This window comes from Eurosta solidaginis, chromosome 2 (assembly GCF_040869045.1).
Source record: "Eurosta solidaginis isolate ZX-2024a chromosome 2, ASM4086904v1, whole genome shotgun sequence".
NCBI lineage: Eukaryota > Metazoa > Arthropoda > Insecta > Diptera > Tephritidae > Eurosta > Eurosta solidaginis.
In genome coordinates this window covers 15,090,123-15,111,050 of record NC_090320.1, presented here as the reverse complement: position 1 = coordinate 15,111,050, position 20,928 = coordinate 15,090,123, and the positions used below count along the sequence as shown (strand labels likewise).

The 20,928-nt window shown below is 38.4% G+C and overlaps 2 protein-coding genes across 6 annotated transcripts in view; one reads left to right on the top strand and one right to left on the bottom strand.

Moving 5' to 3' along the window:
* Positions 1–20,928, top strand: part of DIP-theta (Dpr-interacting protein theta) — a 554,628-nt gene that overhangs the window by 92,715 nt on the left and 440,985 nt on the right. The gene's annotated exons all lie outside the window — the stretch shown is intronic.
* The window catches only part of DIP-eta (Dpr-interacting protein eta), a 139,870-nt gene that overhangs the window by 29,167 nt on the left and 89,775 nt on the right, over positions 1–20,928 (bottom strand). For both annotated transcript variants that reach the window (XM_067764502.1, XM_067764503.1), the window contains exons 6-7: positions 7,484–7,612; positions 5,026–5,163 (exon numbers count right to left, since the gene is read on the bottom strand). In XM_067764502.1, coding sequence (XP_067620603.1) covers positions 5,026–5,163; positions 7,484–7,612 — 267 coding nt within the window. The remainder of the gene's footprint in view (positions 1–5,025; positions 5,164–7,483; positions 7,613–20,928) is intronic.

Genomic DNA, 20,928 nt, shown 5'->3' with positions numbered 1-20,928 from the left:
TCGGTCAAAAATCTGTTGTTGTTGTTGTTGTTGTAGCGATAAGGTTGCTCCCCGAAGGCTTTGGGGAGTGTTATCGATGTGATGGTCCTTTGCCGGATACAGATCCGGGACGCTCCGGTACCACAGCACCATTAAGGTGCTAGCCCGATCTCGGGAACGATTTATATGGCCACATTAAACCTTCAGGCCATTCCCTCCCTCCCCACCCCCCAAGTACTATGAGGAGCTAGGGGTCGCCAGAGCTTGGCCGGGGAGAGGCGAGGTTGACAATTGAGTTTGGAGAAGCTACATATTGCGCTGGCAACCTGAAGGGTTGCGAGCCCCTTGAATCTGGTATTTTAGTCGCCTCTTACGACAGGCATACCAACCGCGGGTATATTCTGACCCCCTAACCCGCTGGGGGTCTCTCTTCGGAGGTTATCGCGCATTATATTTATTTCTTATTTAGTCGAGTGAACTTAAGACCCCTGGAGGAAGCGAAACCGCTGTAAATTCTCACTGGGATCTCCACCTAAGACGGAACTAACTAGCCAATTTTAGTCTGTCTTTGTGTAAGTGCTTCTCTCCTGCTTTTCTTATTGTAGTGACAGGTAGACTCCAAGAAGGATCTGTGGAATTTTATCGATGTGGCCGGATACGATAGCAGATCCGGTACTTTTCGAAAAATAGCACTACTAAGATACCCGAACATATCTGGAACGATTTAATATAACCTTGAATCTTCTAGTCCATCCAACCTCATCTTCCCGCGAGAAACTTAGGGTCGCCAGAACCTCGCCTCTTAAATAAACAGCAGTTGTCACGGAAAAGCGCGGTTGACGGTTATATTGTAGAAGCTATAAATTACGCTGGCATCGCCTAGAAGAGGTCGCGCTTCACACGCTCAATGTACTTTTCAGGCAAGCTAAGCAAGCGCTGTATTGATGCCACAAAGTACGCGGAGTAAATATACTTTTGGACGGATGTCTGCGCACTCGTCATGGGAATCCACTTTATTATACTCAGTGGTTTTGGACAAGCCCAGCACTATTAGATAATTTATGCGGTGTTGCTTATTTTTCACGGCAACCTCAGCTGTATAAGTTGCGCGAAAGATTAGTAAGTAGTGATAAAGTAAGCGGGAGTGGAATTGGAAAAAACAACCGAAAGAAGTGTGACATTAGTATGCCAAAAAGGGAGAGAGAGGAAGATATACTAAAAAGAAAAAGGAGCATGCTACTTAGAAGGGTTTGGTAGTTTTTGCAGTTTTGGATCGATTTGTTGGTGAATTGTGACAATTTACGAACTTTAATTAGAATTCCATCTGTGGTGTTCATAAAATATGCACATACATAAATATTTAAATACTACACTACATACATATGTAAGCATAGTAGTTCATTTACAAAAATGTTTGTTGTTGCACATTTGTCATGCATTGTTTTATTCAGATTTTATGGAATATGTGACAACCTTGCGAGGTGTGGTTGAAGTAATGCGGTTGCGGTGCTAGGTTGCATATGTAACGGTATATCTTTTTATACTCAGCTGAGCAGAGCTCACAGAGTATATTAACTTTGTTTGCATAACGGTAATCCGTAACGGCATAAACTAATCGAGATAGATATAGACTTCTATATATCAAAGTGATCTGGGCGAAAAAAGAAATTAATTTAGCCATGTCCGTCCGTCCGTCCGTCCATTCGTTCGTAAACACGATAAACTTGAGTGAATTTTGAGGTATCTTGATGAAATTTGGTATGCAGATTGCTGGGCGCTCATCTCAGATCGCTATTTAAAATGAACGAAAACGCCCACTTTTTCGATATCGAAAATTTCGAAAAACCGAAAAAGTACGATAATTCATTACCAAAGACGGATAAAGCGATGAAACTTGGTATGTACTTTGACCTTATGACGCAAAATAGAAAATTAGTAAAATTTTGAACAATGGGCGTGGCACCGCCCACTTTTAAAAAAAGGTAATTTAAAAGTTTTGCAAGCTGTAATTTGTGAGTCGTTGAAGATATCATGATGAAATTTGGCAGGCACGTTACTCCTATTCCTGGATGTGTGCTAAATAAAAATTAGCAAAATCGGATGACGGACACGCCCACTTTAAAAACACAAAATTTGTTTAAGTCAAGTTATAACAAAAAATTGAATATCTTTACAGTATATAAGTAAATTATGTTCACATTCAACTCCAGTAATGATATGGTGCAACAAAATACAAAAATAAAAGAAAGTTTCAAAATGGGCGTGGGTCCGCCATAGGCATAGATTCTATGACGATACCTGTTTTCTGTGAAAATGGGCTAAATTGGTTGAAGCCACGCCCAGCTTTTATACACAGTCGACCGTCTGTCCTTCCGCTCGGCCCTTAACACGACAACTTGTGCAAAAATCGATATATCTTTACTAAACTTAGTTCCAGTACTTATCTGAACTCACTTTATCTTGGTGTAAAAAATGGCCGAAATCCGACTATGACCACGCCCACTTTTTCGATATCGAAAATTGCGAAAAATGAAAAAAATGCCATAATTCTATACCAAATATGAAAAAAGGGATGAAACATTGTAATTGGATTGGTTTATTGACACAAAATATAACTTTAGAAAAAACTTTGTAAAATGGGTGTGGCATATTCCATACTAAGTAGAATAAAATGAAAAAGTTCTGCAGGGCGAAATCAAAAGCTCTTGGAATGTTGGAAGGAATACTGTTCGTGGTTTTACATATATAAATAAATTAGCGGTACCCGACAGATGATGCTCTAGGTCACTCTGGTCCACATTTTGTTCGATATCTCGAAAATGCCTTCACACACCCAACTAAGGGCCCCTCCCTTTTAAAACCCTCATTAATACCTTTAATTTGACACCCATATCGTACAAACAAATTCTAGAGTCACCCCTGGTCCACATTTATAGCGATATTCCAAAAGGCCTCCACCTATAGAACTATGATCCACTCCCTCTTAAAATACTCTTTAATACCTTCCATTTGATACCCATGTCATACAAACACATTCCAGGGTTACCCTAGGTTCATTTTCCTACATGGTGATTTTCCCCTATTTTGTCTCCAAAGCTCTCAGCTGAGTATGTAATGTTCGGTTACACCCGAAATTAGCCTTCTTACTTGTTTGTATTAGAAATTTTTAATTACATATGTGTAACTTTTGCAACCCTAATGTGTGTGTGTGCGTTTAAATGCACTGTTGAGGTGTCAACGTGTGGACATTTACGGAATGACATTTATGCATGAACATTTTTCAACACATTTTCTCTTGACAGTGATTTTAATTAGTTAAATCATCTCATTGGCAAAAATGTTCGGAAAACGCAGTAAGCGTGAATTTATTTATGGTTTTAATTAAGTTAGCAACGGAGTTGTGGCATAGCTAATTGACATATGAAAGAATTGTTAAAAAAAAAATATATATCATAAAGTGAAAAGCATGGTTCAACTATATGGTTGACTTATCTCTACAGCAAAAATATAACCTCAGCAGTAAATAATTGTCAATGTGTTGGTTACATTTTGAGTTTGCCATCTCGTTTTGACAATGGGTTACCCCCTTTATCCCCAAAATCTAAATCCCCAAAACAAAATCCCCAAATCAAAATCCCCAACACAAAATCCCCATTTTATGTGTGAAATAAATTCAAATTAGGTTTAGAATCACCGCGACCAAAAAAGGGTAATAATTCATACCAACTTTTCTGATGTCCTTCTGCGTAGTACACACTTCTGTTAGCTTGTTCGAATTAGAGTGACTAGCAGTGCTATATATGGATAAGTAAAAATATGTATTGCCAAAACGGGAATATATAGTTATACATACATAAATATGAATGACAGAGGAAAGAGATATGCTATCTTTTACACGGTCAAGATGTTTATCATAGCACTGGGATTTTGTGTTTGGGGATTTTGATTTTTGGGATTTTGATTTTGGGGATTTTGAATTTGGGGATTATGTATTTGGAATTTTTTTACCTGGGTATTCTGTGTTTGGGGATTTTTTTTTTTGGGGATTCAGGGCACTCCTTTTGACAATCCCTGTACCAGTGAGATGAAAAAATAAAATCAGCTGATGAGACGAGCCAACCACATAATTGAGCCATGGCGAAAAGTTTGTAAAATCTAAAAAAAACAATAACATTCGAAAGGATTTGTTTTTGTATAACTGTTGTAAATTTACAATTTTCCATGTCTAATGAAAGCTTGTAGTTCAACGTGTGACTCTAATGACCAACGTTTTTTTAAACTTATGCTCAATTTTTTTTTAAGTTTATAATTGCCATTGATATTAGACAGTGGCGGCCACCGTGGTGTGATGGTAGCGTGCTCCGCCTATCACACCGTATGCCCTGGGTTCAACTCCCGGGCAAAGCAACATCAAAATTTTAGAAATAAGATTTTTCAATTAGAAGAAAATTTTTCTAAGCGGGGTCGCCCCTCGGCAGTGTCTGGCAAGCGCTCCGATTGTATTTCTGCCATGAAAAGCTCTCAGTGAAAACTCATCTGCCTTGCAGATGCCGTTCGGAGTCGGCATAAAACATGTACGTCCCGTCCGGGCAATTTGTAGGGAAAAATCAAGAGGAGCACGACGCAAATTGGAAGAGAAGCTCGGCCTTAGATCTCTTCGGAGGTTATCGCGCCTTACATTTATTTATTTTTTATTTATTAGACAAAAATTGCAAAGTTTACAAACGGCAATGGTTACTAGGACATGTTTCTGAATTTCACTTCTTCATCAGCTAGCTTCTCGGAAGCTGAGTATTGAACTCGAATCTCCAACATTCATACCAGTGAAAAGGCAGATGCCTTTAACCACTCAGCCATATGAATGTCCCGCTGTTCGCCTTGCAATTGGTCATTAATGTATAACAACAAAAACCATTGTATAAAGCTATATGAGCAGGTCTCGCTAATTACATACGTTTATAATTGCTGTTTAGTTGAAATTCAAAGTGCATTTCATCAACCAATCTTTTCATATTTTTTTACTGTTTATCGTTTTTTATTACTCACCTGGTGGCACAATGTCACCACGTTCTCTAGTCCAGTAATTAATTGATTTGGGAAAGGCTTCGGATTGGCATTCTAAAGTAACGCCCTTACCATCTACAGCACCGATTAGCTGATTTTGCACTGTTATCATTGGCGGAACTGAAAGGAAAAAAAAAAAATTGTTTAGTTTAAAAAAACCTATTACATTTCATTAACATTAATAAATAACCAATATTTTTTATAATTAATTAACAATTAGCAAATAATCAAAATCAATCAATCAATTAAAACTAATAAAAAATGCGATTAGTCTAGTATTAAACAGGGATGAGTGGCAAAGTATTATGCGACCATTGCCAGTTTTAATCTCTTTATATTGGTTTGAGGGATCCCTTTTTGTTTGAGTACAAAGTGTATCTATTTAATTATATCTGAACTGGTAGTGGCAGACTAGTCCTCTTTATACCCTTACGGGTACTGTCAATGATGTAATTTTTTTTATTCTCATGGGTAATCTTACGGGTACTAATCGATGGCTTATATTTATGTCCCTTCGAATACTGTCGGACAAATAATCTTTGTACCCATATAGGTACTCCCAAGCCCTCCCTCTACCCGTACGGGAATTCTAACCGATTTTATAGCTGAGCAGAGCTCACCGAGTATATACATTTTTTTTCGCATAACGGTACCCCTGCGCGGACCGGGTGTCTTGAAATGGAATGAGCCTGTACAATACTGAGATTAACATATTTTTGTAGCTCAGACACTGTTTGTATGCGAACTCGTCTCTGACTATTGTGAGTGTTCAAAATCTGACTCATATATATCTCAAAGATCTAGACTTGCTCCTGCAAAGTAACCTGCAATTCAGTATACTCAATAAGTACAGATAACTGGCTGAAATTTCAGGCAATGACTGTGTCTTCAGAGTATTTAACCTACAGCCGATTGTTGCTTTTCAATCTTGTAAAAAACAGGAACGTTATGTTTTCGAAGTCAAGAGGTTGATAAGCGCAGTACAAAGCTTTCGCAACTCAATTATCAATCTCAATTTTCCAAGGGGGATTCGGTTACTAGTATGAATATTTCATACAAGGCGAGGCTATAGCGATCGCAAGTTCCTCATGGAACTGGGGGTGGGTGGACAGAATGGCCTAAAAATTTCAATGTTGCCATATGACATAGTCGGGCGAATACCTTAATGATGCTTGTCAGTGGAGCATATCGGAACTATCAACATCGATATCAACAAACCTACAGATAATGTCTTTACCGCTACTACAACAAGAGAAACAGCGACGATATAATAGAATATAAAGCGAATTTTCAAATTTCCAACTAAGCCTTTAAGTGGCTAAAATCACGATTTAATATTCGAGAGAAAGGTTGGACTGTTCAGCGTTGGTTAGAACTAATGAGGAAACAAAGTGTGTACAGAGTTGAGCGAACAATAACACATTACCTTTGTCAGCTAAGCAAACGAATGAAGAATGAGAAAGGTATTATTATCCACATCTACCTATGGAAGCAAAATAAATTGAACAAAGAGGAATTCACTCCTTTGAGAGTGGGCTATGACTAGTTTCAATTACAATTGACGTTTTCGAAATTTCATTTGACGACTCCTCATTTAAAACTGCCTGTTTAGGGGTTTATATAGTGCATAATTGCAGGATCTAGGAAACTTCATTTTCAGGTGACGTATAATACAAAACGGGTATCTCTTGGCAGGGAAAAAGTAAAATGTTTCCGTTTCTTTCTAGGTTTATTTCATAAGAAAACGCGCGGCATTTCTTTTAATGTTTCTTATTGAACGATGATAATAAGAAGTGCTAACTGGAACAAAAATCATCCATTTGATATGGAAAACTATTCAGTATTTGTGTAAAATTAGTTAGTGATCTAAAAAAACCGGCAGAAGCAAAAGTTACTCTTTAATGATTATAGAGTTGTGGAATTTAAAAAACAATAAAAAAATAAAAAATATGTAAGTCATTGGTTTTGGCAGTGACATAACTTCATTTTTTTTTGTGATTTCTTAGGAGTTATTTCAAGAAGTGAGGTAATTTTGCACAGACAACAACATAGTCCAGCAAATTAAAACGCAGCGGCTGCGCTGGCTAGGCCATGTTATGCGAATGAAAGATGATGATCCGGCCAAGAAAGTGTTTCTATCGGAACCCACCTATGGAAGCGGACGTAGAGAGCGGCCCCCACTCCGTTGGAAGGACCAGGTGGAAGACTACTTAAACACGCTTCGTGTCACCAATTGGCGCCAGTTGGCGGAGCGAAGAAGCGACTGAGCGCCTTGTTGGACGGCTATAACCGTTTAGACGATTAAGCGTCAATTAAGTAGTCAAGTAAGGGTAATTTAATGTAATAAAATTATTATGCTAATTACATTTTTTTAGTGAACTTATTTTAAAAAACAGCTCATATACAAATTATCTAGGGAAATATTTTAATTCATACTTACAGTGCACAATCAGTGTTATGCGTTTGCTCACCGATGGCGGCACACCATTCGACGCTATGCAGAGGTAGGCACCCATATGTTGACGTTTTACTCGCGGTAAAACCAAATTTACGCTTTCAACGCTTAACACTGAAAATATATATAAAAAACAAGAATTATTAAACTAAGCTTAGTACTTCAATTTGAGTTAGTGTGGCATGACTTTTTGGTGGTGGAAACCAAGTGATTTCAGATTTTAGTTTTTCTGTCTCTCTATTGCTTTTACTAAGTAGTAACTAGCAGGAGCAAGCTACTTGAGACAAATTAATTTGGTAAAATCTTTGTAAACAGTAGGGATGACGATCACGGTATTTTGCGCAGTAACCACGATACTTCCGGGATATGGAATATCTTACGTAACATAAGAAATGGGCGTACGAAATATCCCTTTTTTTTTAGCTAAGAAACGACACTGAAGAACTCTGAGTTATATGCCGAGCTGCTAATAATTCGAGCCTATTTTTAATAAGTTTTTTTTTTAACATAAACTATACAAATATCAGTTTAAAACAATACGCAAAGCTAGCGACATTTCCCAAAGGTTAATAATTTTTTTTTATTCAGGGACAAATCTTACAAAAATTCAATAAATTCTATTAAATAATTTTTTGCAATGTTTTTAATTTTAACAAGCAGGGTTTTTTATCAAAAAACCAAATAACTACAGGCAATTATAACTGTACCACCAAAAAATATGGGCACCGGTGCGTATACGTAACAATTTTTTTTTATTTGTAAACAAGAGTTACAAAAATACGTGTTATATATAAGAGTGCTAAGAATCTTTCAGGAAACGAATGAAAGTTACTATATTGGTAAAGATGGCACACAATGGAGTAAAAAAGCACCACCAAAATCACGCACTCGTAATCATAACGTGGTCGACTTCACAAGAAAGAAACCAGGACCAACAGGAAATATACACGACCCCTGTACAATAACGCGTTCAATCATGACACAGGAAATAATACACTTAGTGCTACGTGAAACAAATCGTAAAGGCAGGGAGGTTACAGCTGCATGGAATTTGGCGAATCCCACGAAGAAAAAGGAGTGGAAGCCAGTGATAGTGAAAAAGTTTGACGCCTTTGTAGCTATTTTTTGTATGCTGGACTCACAAGATCAAACCATGAACCAGCTATGGAATTATGGAGCGCGACGCGTTGCCCAATATACAAAGCTGCGTTGTCGTACGATCGCTTAAAGTGTATAAAGCAATTTATTCGACTCGACAATGGAAATACTCGACAACAGCGAGTCATCAACAGCAAAACTGCGGCTATTGACGACATTTGGCAAATGTTGCAACATAACTTGGCAGCAGCTTACACTCCTCATGAAGCACTAACAGTTGATGAGCAGTTGTTCCCTTACAAAGGCCGCACCCGCTTCACACAATATATTCCGTCAAAGCCAGCTAAGTATGGTTTAAAAGTATGGTGGTTATGTGACTCACAGAGTTATTGTCCTGTGAGGGAATGATATATTCTGGAAAACTGCCAACCCAACAAAGGGAGACAAACCAAGGGCAGAACGTAGTGCAGGATCTTGTGGAAAAATATTTAGATGCTGGCCGTACTATATACGCGGATAATTTCTTTACCACTCTTGGCTTGGCGCGTATTTTGATGAGGAGGAAGACCGCATATCTTGGTACAGTGCGCTACAGCAAAACATTCATTCCACAGGAGTTCAAGAACAACCCGAAGCGCACCATCAATAGTACATTATTTCGGTTCAACGAGGGGATATAGCGTTATGCTCATACGTGCCGAAAAAAAATAAAGTGGTAAGCGTGCTCTCCACAATGCACTACACCTGCCGCGTTGACGAGCAAACCGAGAATCGGAAGCCCTATGCCATATTAGATTACAACGCCAACAAATGTGGCGTTGATACCATGGATCAAATGCTAGGCACTTCAAGCTGCAAAAGAGCAACACAACGATGGCCGTTGGCCATGTTTTATAATATGCTGGACGTCGCTGCATTGCCTGCTTTTACGATTTACAACGAAATGAAGCCTATAAAAAGGAGTGACAGACGCCGGTCGTTCTTGTTACTGCTAACGAAACAATTGGCCACACCAAATATCGAAGAACGTGCCCTGAACAACCATATAACCTCATATCCAAAGATACGCAATGCGATGGAAGCATTCGATGTCAGGGTAAGAAAAACATCTTCAAATTCAAGAATAGAATATATATTTATTTGTTTTTTATTTTTCCTTTCATTTCAGGTATTACCAAGACCGTCGTTTGCGGCTAGGTCAAGTAGACCGTCATGTCGCCTTTGCCGTTCTGAGTACGGGCGGCAGCGGAAAACGCGGGCATACTGCTTCGGCTGCGGCAACGCTGTTTTCGGAGAACATAGCACACTTTTACATCGCTGCAACACTTGCGCACAGGTCGGGGGATAAGAAGTACACACTCAACAACAATAATTTTTAAACTTTTTTATAATAGTCTAAGAAAATTCAAGCAAAAAAAAAAAATTTTAAAAATTGAAAAAATTATTTTTGTATGTAGAATTTAGTTATAAACAATAAAAACAAAAAAAATCAAAAAAAAAAATTTTATATGAAAAAACATGATTTACAAAAAAAGGTCCGTAGGGACCTTTTCACACGGCTGTGAAGTTCAGAACTCACTCATCGAAGGGTTAATATCTGCATTTTCATTATTTATTAAATAATCACTTTTTATGCTTTCTTAAAAAGTGGACGCGGTTATCGTCCGATTTCGCTCATTTCAAAAGCGTTAGGAGCTGAGCGATAAGAAACCAATACACCAAATTTCAATACGTCTCCAAAATTAAAAAGAATTTCTTAGTCTAAAATGAATTTATTGAGTACAATATACAAATTGTCTAAAATTGATGTTAATGATGTCAGTTGTGAATTTTCCATAAAATTCACAGGCAGAAGCAAAAATTCTTCATATTTCTAATATTTATATGTCATACAAAGTACCGAGCAGAAAAATAGCATTGACAATTTCTATCAAATTTGGTCAATTATTGGCCAATCAGTCTCTCGTCGTTTCTTCTTAAGACGTTTGAGCGGAAAGGATACCTGGGGGGTTACTGTCGGCTTCACAGCAACGAGCTTCTTGTGGAGCTGGAAGCCAATGGTTGTCGGGTGGTTGCCTATGCAGATGACCTCGTTATCCTGGATACTGTGGCTAGGTGGGCTGAATCATGTGGATTGGCGGTCAACCCGGGGAAAAATGGAATTGGTTCTTTTTAAAAGGAGATGTGAGATGCCCGATTTCAGAACTCCCTCGATTGGAGGGGTACCGCTGGTACTTTCTGATAGGCTTAAATATTTGGGGATTGTTTTGGACAAGAAACTGTCCTGGAGAACCAATGTGGAAAATCGGGCAAGGAAGGCCGCCGTTGCCTTGTACTGCTGCAGAGGGGCTATCGGAAAGAGATGGGGACTCTCGCCAGGAGTAGTACACTGGCTTTATGAGATGGTGGTCAAACCGATTCTGCTATATGGGGTGCTGGTCTGGTGGAAAGCACTGGACACGGCAAGCACCTCCAAAATGTTAATGTCAGTGCAACGGACGGCGCTGATCGGTATCAGTGGCGCTCTCAGAACAACACCTACCTTGGCACTGAACGTCATTCTGAACACATATCCAGTAGATATTGCGGGAAAGGCGGCCGCGGCAAGGTCGTTGGTCAGGCTTCGTGATATGGGCTATGGGCTTTCTGGCTTCGGACACTCTAGCCTTCTTACCAGTTTCGACTTTATCCCGGACAGAACGGACTATTTTATGCCGATAACTGCTCCTTATACAACCTTCACCGCAGTCATTCCACCGAGAGAGGAGTGGGGAAGAGGAATTATCTGGGGCAAGGGACCGGCTAACTTGTTCACGGATGGGTCGAAGCTGGACGGAAAGGTTGGTGGCGGGGGGGGGGGGGGTCTTTTGTCAAGAGCTAAATGTAAGCCGTAAGTTTAAGTTGGCTGATCACTGCAGTGTATTCCAAGCGGAAGTGGCTGCGATTAAGGATGCGGTGGATGAAATGCTATCCAGTGCTACTACGGTTAGGGAGTTTAACATCTACTCTGATAGCCAAGCGGCTATCAAGGCCTTGAGTTCAACTATAGTGCGATCGAGGGTGGTCTGGGAGTGCCCTACCTCGCTTGCGATTGCATCGAATTATTTTACAATTAAGATTAGATGTGTCCCGGGCCATAGTGATATCCCGGGTGACTGTCAAGCGGATCTCTTAGCCCGCATCGGTACAACTGAACCGGACGAAGATGGCTGTAGGGATTTCGGGATTCCGCTGGCCACATGTGGATTGCTCCTCCATAGCTGGGCCTCGAGTCAGCTCAGCAAACGTTGGGCGGACACATCGTCTTGCAGGGTAGCAAGATCTTTTGGCCGAAAGTGGATGGCAGCAGGTCTGCTGAAATAATTGGGTTCACTAAGGCTAACCTATCAATGGTCATTGAGGTTTTGACAGGGCACTGTCCCATGGGTATCCATGCGGTACGTCTCAATATACTGGAAACTCCATCCTGCTGCAGCTGTATGGAGGATGATGAGATGGAATCACCAAATCACTTTATGCTTGATTGCCCAGCTTTTGCCAGAACTAGGCAAAAGTACTTCGGTTGCGACTCACTTGGATCTCCCGAGGATTTATCCAAAGTTGAGATCGGTATCATTCGGAGCTTTGCCGTTGCTACCCAACGATTCTTTAAGTAGCTAGATCTAAGTCGCGTTATTTTTGGTGTATGTGGTATCACAACGGACCTTCGTGTTCTCCAAGTGAGCTATCCTTATCAGGGCAGTTACCACCTAATCTAACCTAACCTAACCTTGGTCAATTAAATTTTTACTTTTTTATTTTCGAGCTTTAAGAAAAAGCTTCTATGAATTTTGTAAATGCAACTATGCAAACAAATCCCAAAAACAGTTTCGTGAAAATTCGAAAATTCCAGACAGCTTAGCGAATATTTAAAAATGTGTACTTGGAGTTCCCGGTTTTTTTTAATAATCAGTTTTGTAGTCAATCAATCATCAATTTTAGTCTTACATAGTCAAAGTTAGAGGTCTTTCAAAATTTTTATTGATTTTTTACTATTTTTATTCGAAGGCCTTTTAAATTACTCACAAATCAGAGGATTCACAAATTTAGCACTGATATCCTATAAGATAAAAAAAAAATCTGAAACACCCTTCGCAAAAAAAAAAAAACAAACAAATTGCCGAAAATAGGGGCGAACTTTAAGAGACCTCTAACTTGTACTTTGTTGGACCAAAATTTATTGAGCTGCAAAACTTCATACTCAAAAAAAAAAATCAGGGAACTCCAAATAAAAAGTTTAAATATTGCGTGACATTTTGCCGAATTTTAGAATTTTTTTGAAAACATTTTTAAGATTGGTCTGCATAGTTTCAGTTAGGAAATTGATAAAGCTTTTTCTTTAAAATATCGAAAATAAAATAGAAGACTTTAGTTGATGAAATTTGAAAAAAGCTGTCATTTTTACTTTTCGAAAAAAAAATAAAAATAAAAATTATCATGGAAGGAAATTTCAAACATTCTTTCTTCTCGAAAATTGATACGAAATTTGAGTGTCCTCTGATTTATAATCTATCAGACTAAAATTTATTTATCTAGAAAACTGCATACTCAGAAAAATTCAGAGAACTCCAAATAAAAAGTTCAAAATTTTCGCAAAATTTCCTTGAATTTTTTCGAAAACGTTTGTGAGATTGGTTTGCACAGTTCCAGTTATGAAATTGGTAGACGTTATTCCGAAAATATCAAAAATTAAAAAAAGAGTTTAATTTACAATGTCTAAACAAATTGCCAAGTTTACTTTTCAAAAAAAAAAAAAAAAAAACAAAAAATAATAATAATATTTTAAGGAAGAAAATCCAAAACTATTGCAAAAAATTTTCAAAATTCAATGCAATGTTTGAGAGACCAAAAACTTATATTATGTTACAACGAAATTTCTTGGGCATCATCTTGTTAGGCTTAAACTGATTGAGCTACAAAACTTCATACTCAAAAAAAAATGTTTAAATATTGCGTTAACTTTTGCCGAATTTTCGAATTTTTTCGAAAACGTTTTTAAGATTGGTCTGCATAGTTTCAATTAGGAAATTGATAAAACTGTTTCTTTAAAATATCGAAAATAAAAAAGAAAACTTTGATTGACGAAATTTGAAAAAAGCTGGCATTTTTACATTTCGAAAAAAAAAAAAATGAAAATTTATATTTAATGGAAGGAAATTTCAAACATTCTCCGGAAAAAGTTGTCGAAAATCAATGCGAAATTTGAGTGTCTTCTGATTTATACTTTGTCAGACTAAAATTAATTGAGCTACAAAATTGCATACTCGGAAAAATTCAAATAACTCCAAATAAAAAATTCGAAATTAACGTAAAATTTTCTTGAATTTTTTCGAAAACGTTTGTGAGATTGGTTTGCACAGTTCTAGTTACAAAAATTCGTAGACGTTATTTCTTGAAATACAAAAAATTAAAAAAAAGAGTTTAATTGACAATGTTTAAAAAATTTGCCATTTTTACTATTAGAAAAAAAATATATATATATATATATTGGGGAAGAAAATTCAAAACATCTAGTAAAAAAAAATATTTTAAAATTCAATCTGAAGCCTGAGGGACCAATAACTTATACTTTGTATACTCTAAAAAATTTTGAAACCAAAAAAAAAAAAATATATCAAAATTTTCCTTAACTTTCTCGAGTTTCAAATTTTTTTGTAAATTATAATGACTGCCGTTTACATAGTTTCCGTTACAAAATTCTTAAAAACATTTTCTTTAAAATATGGAAAATAAAAGAATATGGTATCAATTGGAGATATTTCAAAAAATCACCGCTGCTATTTTTCTGTTCGCTACTGTATATTACGAATGTTAGATTATTTGATTATGCAAACTTGCATTATGTGCTACACCATATACAAATATTTGTTAGGCTGTCTTTGGATTAGTGTGTGCTTTTTATTGTATGAATTTCCTAACAATATGTTTTGCAAGGCAGCATAGTTATTAGTAAAATACAAAAACCCAAAAATGAACAACAAGTGCATAATAGCTATAATAACTGTTGGCATAGTTTTAGTCGAACAATGAAAAGCACTGACATACAAACAAGTAGGACATACATACATACAAGTATGTGTGCAATGAAACCAAAAACGTGCACTCCAAAAACTATTTGAGTAGTTGCAATGAGTGGATTATGACTTGGCTAACAAGTTTATAGGGACTATGTTTGTATGGATATTCATATGTGCACTTACGTACTTATACATGTATATACATATGTTTGCGGGTACACGCATATTGCTTTACTAATTTATATTTACTTAATTAGATATGTTGTTAAATGTGTATTTTGGTATTTAGTCCTCATATTTAGTGGCAGATCATTTGTTTTGTATTTATTTCTGTTTAGGAGTTGTATCGCTTTTAATGCCAACGAACTTTAGATTGTTTTACAGTCAATGACTGAGTGCTTTGAAAGAGAAAAGTTTTTATGCGATTTTGTGGTAATTTTTTATTTTCAAGTATACGCAAGAAAATTTTAAACACCCCGCTTTAAAAAAACTGTCAAAAGTTCATGCGAATTTTGAGAGACACATAACTTGTCCTTAGTGAGACTTAAACTGATTGGGCTACAGGACTGCATACTCAAAAAATTCAAAGAACTGTAAACAAAAAATTCCAAAATTGTTTCGAAATTTTAAGGCTGTTCGAGAGTGTTTTTGAGATTGATTCGAAATTCATAGAAGTTTGAAAAAAAAAAAAAATTGCCCTTGATATTTTTCTGTTCGATGCTGTAAATGCCGTTTTCTTTTCTTGGCAATATTTTATTTTTCCTAAATTTACGAAATTCGATTTTTTTATGGAATCATTTCTTGTAAACATCTTTAAACAAGAATATGAGCAAGCGCGGTCAAAAAGTTATACCTTTAAGATATATTGCTTTATTAGCGTAATCGACCGTTGTTTATATGTCTTAGGTAGCCCGACCATCTCAAGAATGATTTGATATGACCACATTGAACCTACCTGATGAGAAAAAACATGCTCCGTTAGTCACTCATTATACCCGTCCTGAAGTATAGCACGAAATATTGGACGGTGTCGACGGAAGATGACAGAGCCTTTGCAATGTTCGAGATAAAAGTTCTGCTGAGCTGGAAGTAGCGGAGAAAAACGGACTTTATTCGCATTGACGCTTGCAATTGGCAACAGTTTTTGCATTATGGTTGAAGTGTTGCGTGAATTGTTACGAAGCGACCAAAACACCCTAGGCAATTCAACTTCAATTGATGATGACAGGGAATGCGGCCTTCCTCGGTAGATAAATCCACACGGCAGGCCAACAGACGCGGACATAAACATAAACACAATGCGTCTTCAATTACCGTCATCAACACAGCAGTTGAAGAAGGCATGGAACCCTAAAAACCTTTGAAACGAGGACTTTTAATTGCTGCTGCTCGTCTTCAACCTGTCTATGTCCACTTTCGTAATCCCTGAAACATGGAAAATTGCGAGTGTGGTACCACTACTAAAGCCAAAACATTTAAGGCATTCTGCCCACCTATTTCACTGCAAACCTGCAATTTTCGAATCATCAGCATGTCTTTCGAAAATTACACAGCACGACCACCACGCTTAACGTCATCAACAAAAAAAATAAAATTAAAATAAATAAATTGCGAACTGAACCAAGAACTCCACGAACGAACAGTACTCGTAGCGCAAGAGTTCTCAAAAGCCCTCAAAATAGTCAATCACAGCATATTCCTGCTAAACTTGGAATCGCATATCATTTCTACCAGTCTCAAAATATGGACCGCAAATTAGCTGTGCCGTCGGCAGGCATCGATCAAATTCGATGAGGTAACGTCAAAGCCTATAATAATTAAACACGGGGTGCCGTAGGGTGGTGCCCTATCTCCCTTTTGTTACAGTATCTCTCTTCCCCACTAGAAGGAGTAACCATTGTTTCCTACGCTGATGACTACATAATAACGGCAACAGGTACTCGCACTTCCATTCACTTCTTTAAAAGTAATGAATATCGCCCAGGTATTTCCAGCTATCACCTCGCAAAACGTGCCACTGTCACCCAGCGAGTCTTCAGCGACATTACTTACGACATTGGCGCGGCAGGCATTATTGACCATCCACGTCCATGGCATTACGCTACCGGCTAACCAAAATCCAAAAATACTGGGTGAGGCGTTCTATTAGGACCTGCATTTTGGTGAGTGTGTAGCCGCAATTATACATAAAGTTCAGAGCCATAACAAAATACTCAAGCTTCTCGCTAGCAATGCTTTTGCGATATGGTTGCCGAGCTTAACAGAAATACATTGGAAGAAGCTGCGGGTCTTTTACAACAACGCGCTCAGAAGTGATATGGAAATACTCCCCACACAGAAGAGAAATGAAATGCTGAATAAGCAGTTTCTGTTAAATACTCAGAAACCTGGGCATCATAACAGACATCTGAAATGCTCCACTTAGAAGGGGTATAAAGCAACAGCTACGAAAGCGCTATGAAGAAATTCAGTACCCAAGAAGTCAGCCCGATGTTGGTGCTAAATTTTCACATATACACAATCAACTCCGACATCATCAATGTATGGCCTGCATGTAATATTTATCCACACGACACTAACCGTCTTTTTAATTGCAATATGGAACCAACGCCCACGTCTCTTTGGCTGATGGTTAAAGGATACTGATGACGATTTTGTAAATGATCGCACATATTGGAAGCTGCGAGGCAATGTTAACAGAAGTATAAGCGCTAAATTTCAAAGTGTTTATAGATGTGGTAGAGAAATATTCGCTTTTTGCCTCTACGTAACTAACGATCGACTTGGCGGTAAGCACTGAAGCAGCAGGTAGTATACAGAAGGTCGCTGGTAATGCTGCTCACCATATCGATCTGATCTTATCAACATATCTACCAGCATTGTCTTGAACTTCCCGTTGCCCATCAACCAGAGTATGATATGAATTCAGTTTAGGTGTTACAAACAAATTTAAACTACGCCAGATTAAACCAATTTAACCAGTACAACAAATTTGTAAAATCACACTAAAAAAATATCAAACACTTTTCGAAGCGCCAATTTTTGAAGTGAACCACAATAACCAGAACTCTACAACTCTAATAAACCAAATCTATTTAATACCAAACAATTGCTAAAGGAGATCTAATAATAAAATCACAAAATTGAACAAAATAAACTGAACCACAAAAGTTGATGCAAAAAAGTAATAAAACAAATAACAAAACCAAAGCAATAATAATAACAACAGCAATCCTCATAATCACGTCTAAACGAGTTTTGCAGACATTTTTCGAGCCAACAGAAAGGTCAATCCACTACCATACCCAGCACATTACCAGCCAACGTACAAAAACACAACCAAAAACAACAAAATTCTTTAAATAAATATTTATGTGTTTGTGCGCCAGTCAAAACCGCTTTTGTATAACACACAAAATCATCATTTCGCCCATTCAACTCACTCTGCTTCTGAACGGTTGTTGGCCGCTTCGCCGTCGCTAACTCCCAGCCAGCGTCTACTCGAACTCATATTCGAAATACCGAACTACACTTTACACTCGTAATACTTAAGTATGCTGGCAAAATAATTTTTCACATTCGATTTACAGCGTTACGTGTTGCGGTTCAGATTCAGTTTCAACATAGAAAAACTCCCACCCTCTCTGTACCATCTACGTTGCACGCCACATTCCCTTCGAGTTTGTACTCTTTTTGATTCAAAAAGTTTCCTGCCAAATACCAATAACGTTAGCTACGCTGGTAATGGTCAGAAAAAGTTTCCTCGCTTTTTGATTCTACAGCCAATGTTGCTTACATTCGCTCGTTTGGAGTATCGAAAAGCACATTGCTATGTCTGCAGCGCCAAATGTGGGAAGTACTTATACGTTTGTGGTCTTTTTGAAACATTGCCAACTGTAAATGGTAATGGGTGATATTATAGCTAGAAAGCTGAAGTCTAGTTTCTGTTTTACTTTCTACGCGCTGGAGCGATTCTTTGTTGAAAAAGAGAAGGGAGTCACTTAAGCCGTAAGAGTAGTACATCGAGATGCCGCTCAGCAATCTAAGAAAATTGGACTACGGCCCGGAAATGGAAAGCGGACTTATGCCCCTTTTTTACTCCAATGGACAACATAGCGATATTTCCAGATCTTTAGATTGCTTTAATGGTTAGGTTAGGTTAGGTTGAACTGGCCGGTCCATGAAGACATCACATATACTGATTGAGTCCGTAGTGTTACCAGAAATTTGTTTTAACGACCAAACTGAAAAAACCTATCAAAAACCAGGACTTATGTTATAAAATAACTCCGTCCTCTTGGCAAATACTAGAGGCTTCCTAGGACTTAAGCCACTTGCTGCTTATAGATCTGACAGCTGTATCACTCCTAATAGCTGGAGTCTTAGCCTGGCAAGTGCAGGGCACGAGCATAGAACGTGCTCGATCGTTTCCTCCTCCAACCTATGCTATCACTGACCAAGCCTAATTTAAAGGCATGTGACGCCAGAAGGCAGTGTCCAGTCAGAATACCCGTCATGAGTCTACAGTCCTCTCTTTTTAATGATAGAAGCAACTGTGTTAGTCTAAGGTTGTAAGACCTACACATAATCTTCGACACTTTACAGCCCCGCGCTTGAACCCACGCCTTTCCCGTTTGGTCGATCATATGCACCTCTCGCCTTCGCTTAATCTCGCCCAATCTAATTGGGACATCTATGGAGCAAGTTTCAAGGGATGCGCCCTTTTTAGCTAGTTCGTCCGCTTTTTCATTCCCATCTATTCCCATATGCCCTGGGACCCAATATAGATGTTTGCTTATACCTGTCCCGATTCTCTCCAGAGACTGCTTACACTCTAACACGCATTCAGATGCTGTGCTATGCGAGATTATTGCCCTAATTGCTGCTTGACTGTGAATATAAAAGTTAACACGGTTACAGCTTAAGCTATTCTCTTCTAGGGTTTCTACTGCTTTGGCTACGGCTAATAGTTCCGCTTGGAAAACGCTACAGTAATGTGGCAGCCTGTAGGATCTGCTCATTTCCGGATCAGGCAGTATAGCGCAGACCTTACTCCTTCCACTACTTTGGAACCATCGGTGTACACATGTGTCGCCTCGTCCGCCATTTGCGCACCCTTGCGCCAACCGTCCACCTCTATTGTGGCCTTAAAATCTCCCTCGAAGCCCAGATAGGGAATAAGGTAGTCTGTTCGCTCAAGCTGCCTCGAGGCACCGAGTCTGGTTACAGTTGTTAATGCTATGTTCTTTGCTACCAGGTCTACAGGTGGAATATGCAGAATGGCATACAGTGCAGCCGTCGGGGTTGCTTTCAGGGCTCCCGTAATGCTGAGCATCGATAGTCTGCACACCCTATCTAATTCTTGAGGTATGTTGTTTTTTCTGACGCTTTCCACCAAACAAGAACTCCATAGTATAAAATAGGGCTTACAATCGCTGTAAAAGCCCAATGAGAAAGAGAGGGCGATAAGCCCCACGTACACCCCAGCATTCTTTTACATGCGTAGAGTGCCGTTGAGGCCTTCTTCACCCTCTCCTCCACGTTGAGCTTCCATGACAGCTTACCGTCCAGGATGATTCCTAGATATTTTGTGCAAGGTTTCTCCTGTACCTCCTGTCTCCTGCTTTAATGGTACTTGAATCTCATTTGATCAATTCGAAAACTGTACAGAAATTTGGAAACTCTCTGACAGCTAAAGAGCATTTTAATATTACCGGTGCAATAACTTATGGACGGAAATTCCAGATTATTTGGTATTTATACGAACTTCATAGGGTAATACCATAGCAAAAATCCCAGGACACACTGCCGTCTAAAGAAACAGCTATAGATCAAACGAGATGAGTACGAAAGTTCAATGTTCCGATGGCCATATTTGAATAGGAAAATAACAAGCATTTTGTTATTCGATGGTATATTATATACCTTCCCCTATAGAAGCTCTCATAATGGGAAAATGTAGGACTAGACAGACAAAGTTATCAGGAGTAAGTTTATACGAAACTCCAGCGGAAGTAAGAGATTTTTTTTGCTTAAGAGGCGACCGCCATGGTGTGGTGTTAGCGTGCTCCGATTCCCGGGCAAAACAACATCAAGAAGAAATACGTTTTTTCAATTAGATAGAGGTCTCTCTAATAAGGGTCGTCCTTCGGAAGTGATTTGACAAACACTCCGAGTGTATTTCTGCCAAGAAAAGCTTTTCAGTGAAAACTCATCTGCCTTGCAAATGCCGTTCGGAGTCGGTGTAAATCATATAAGTCCCAACTCGCCAATTTG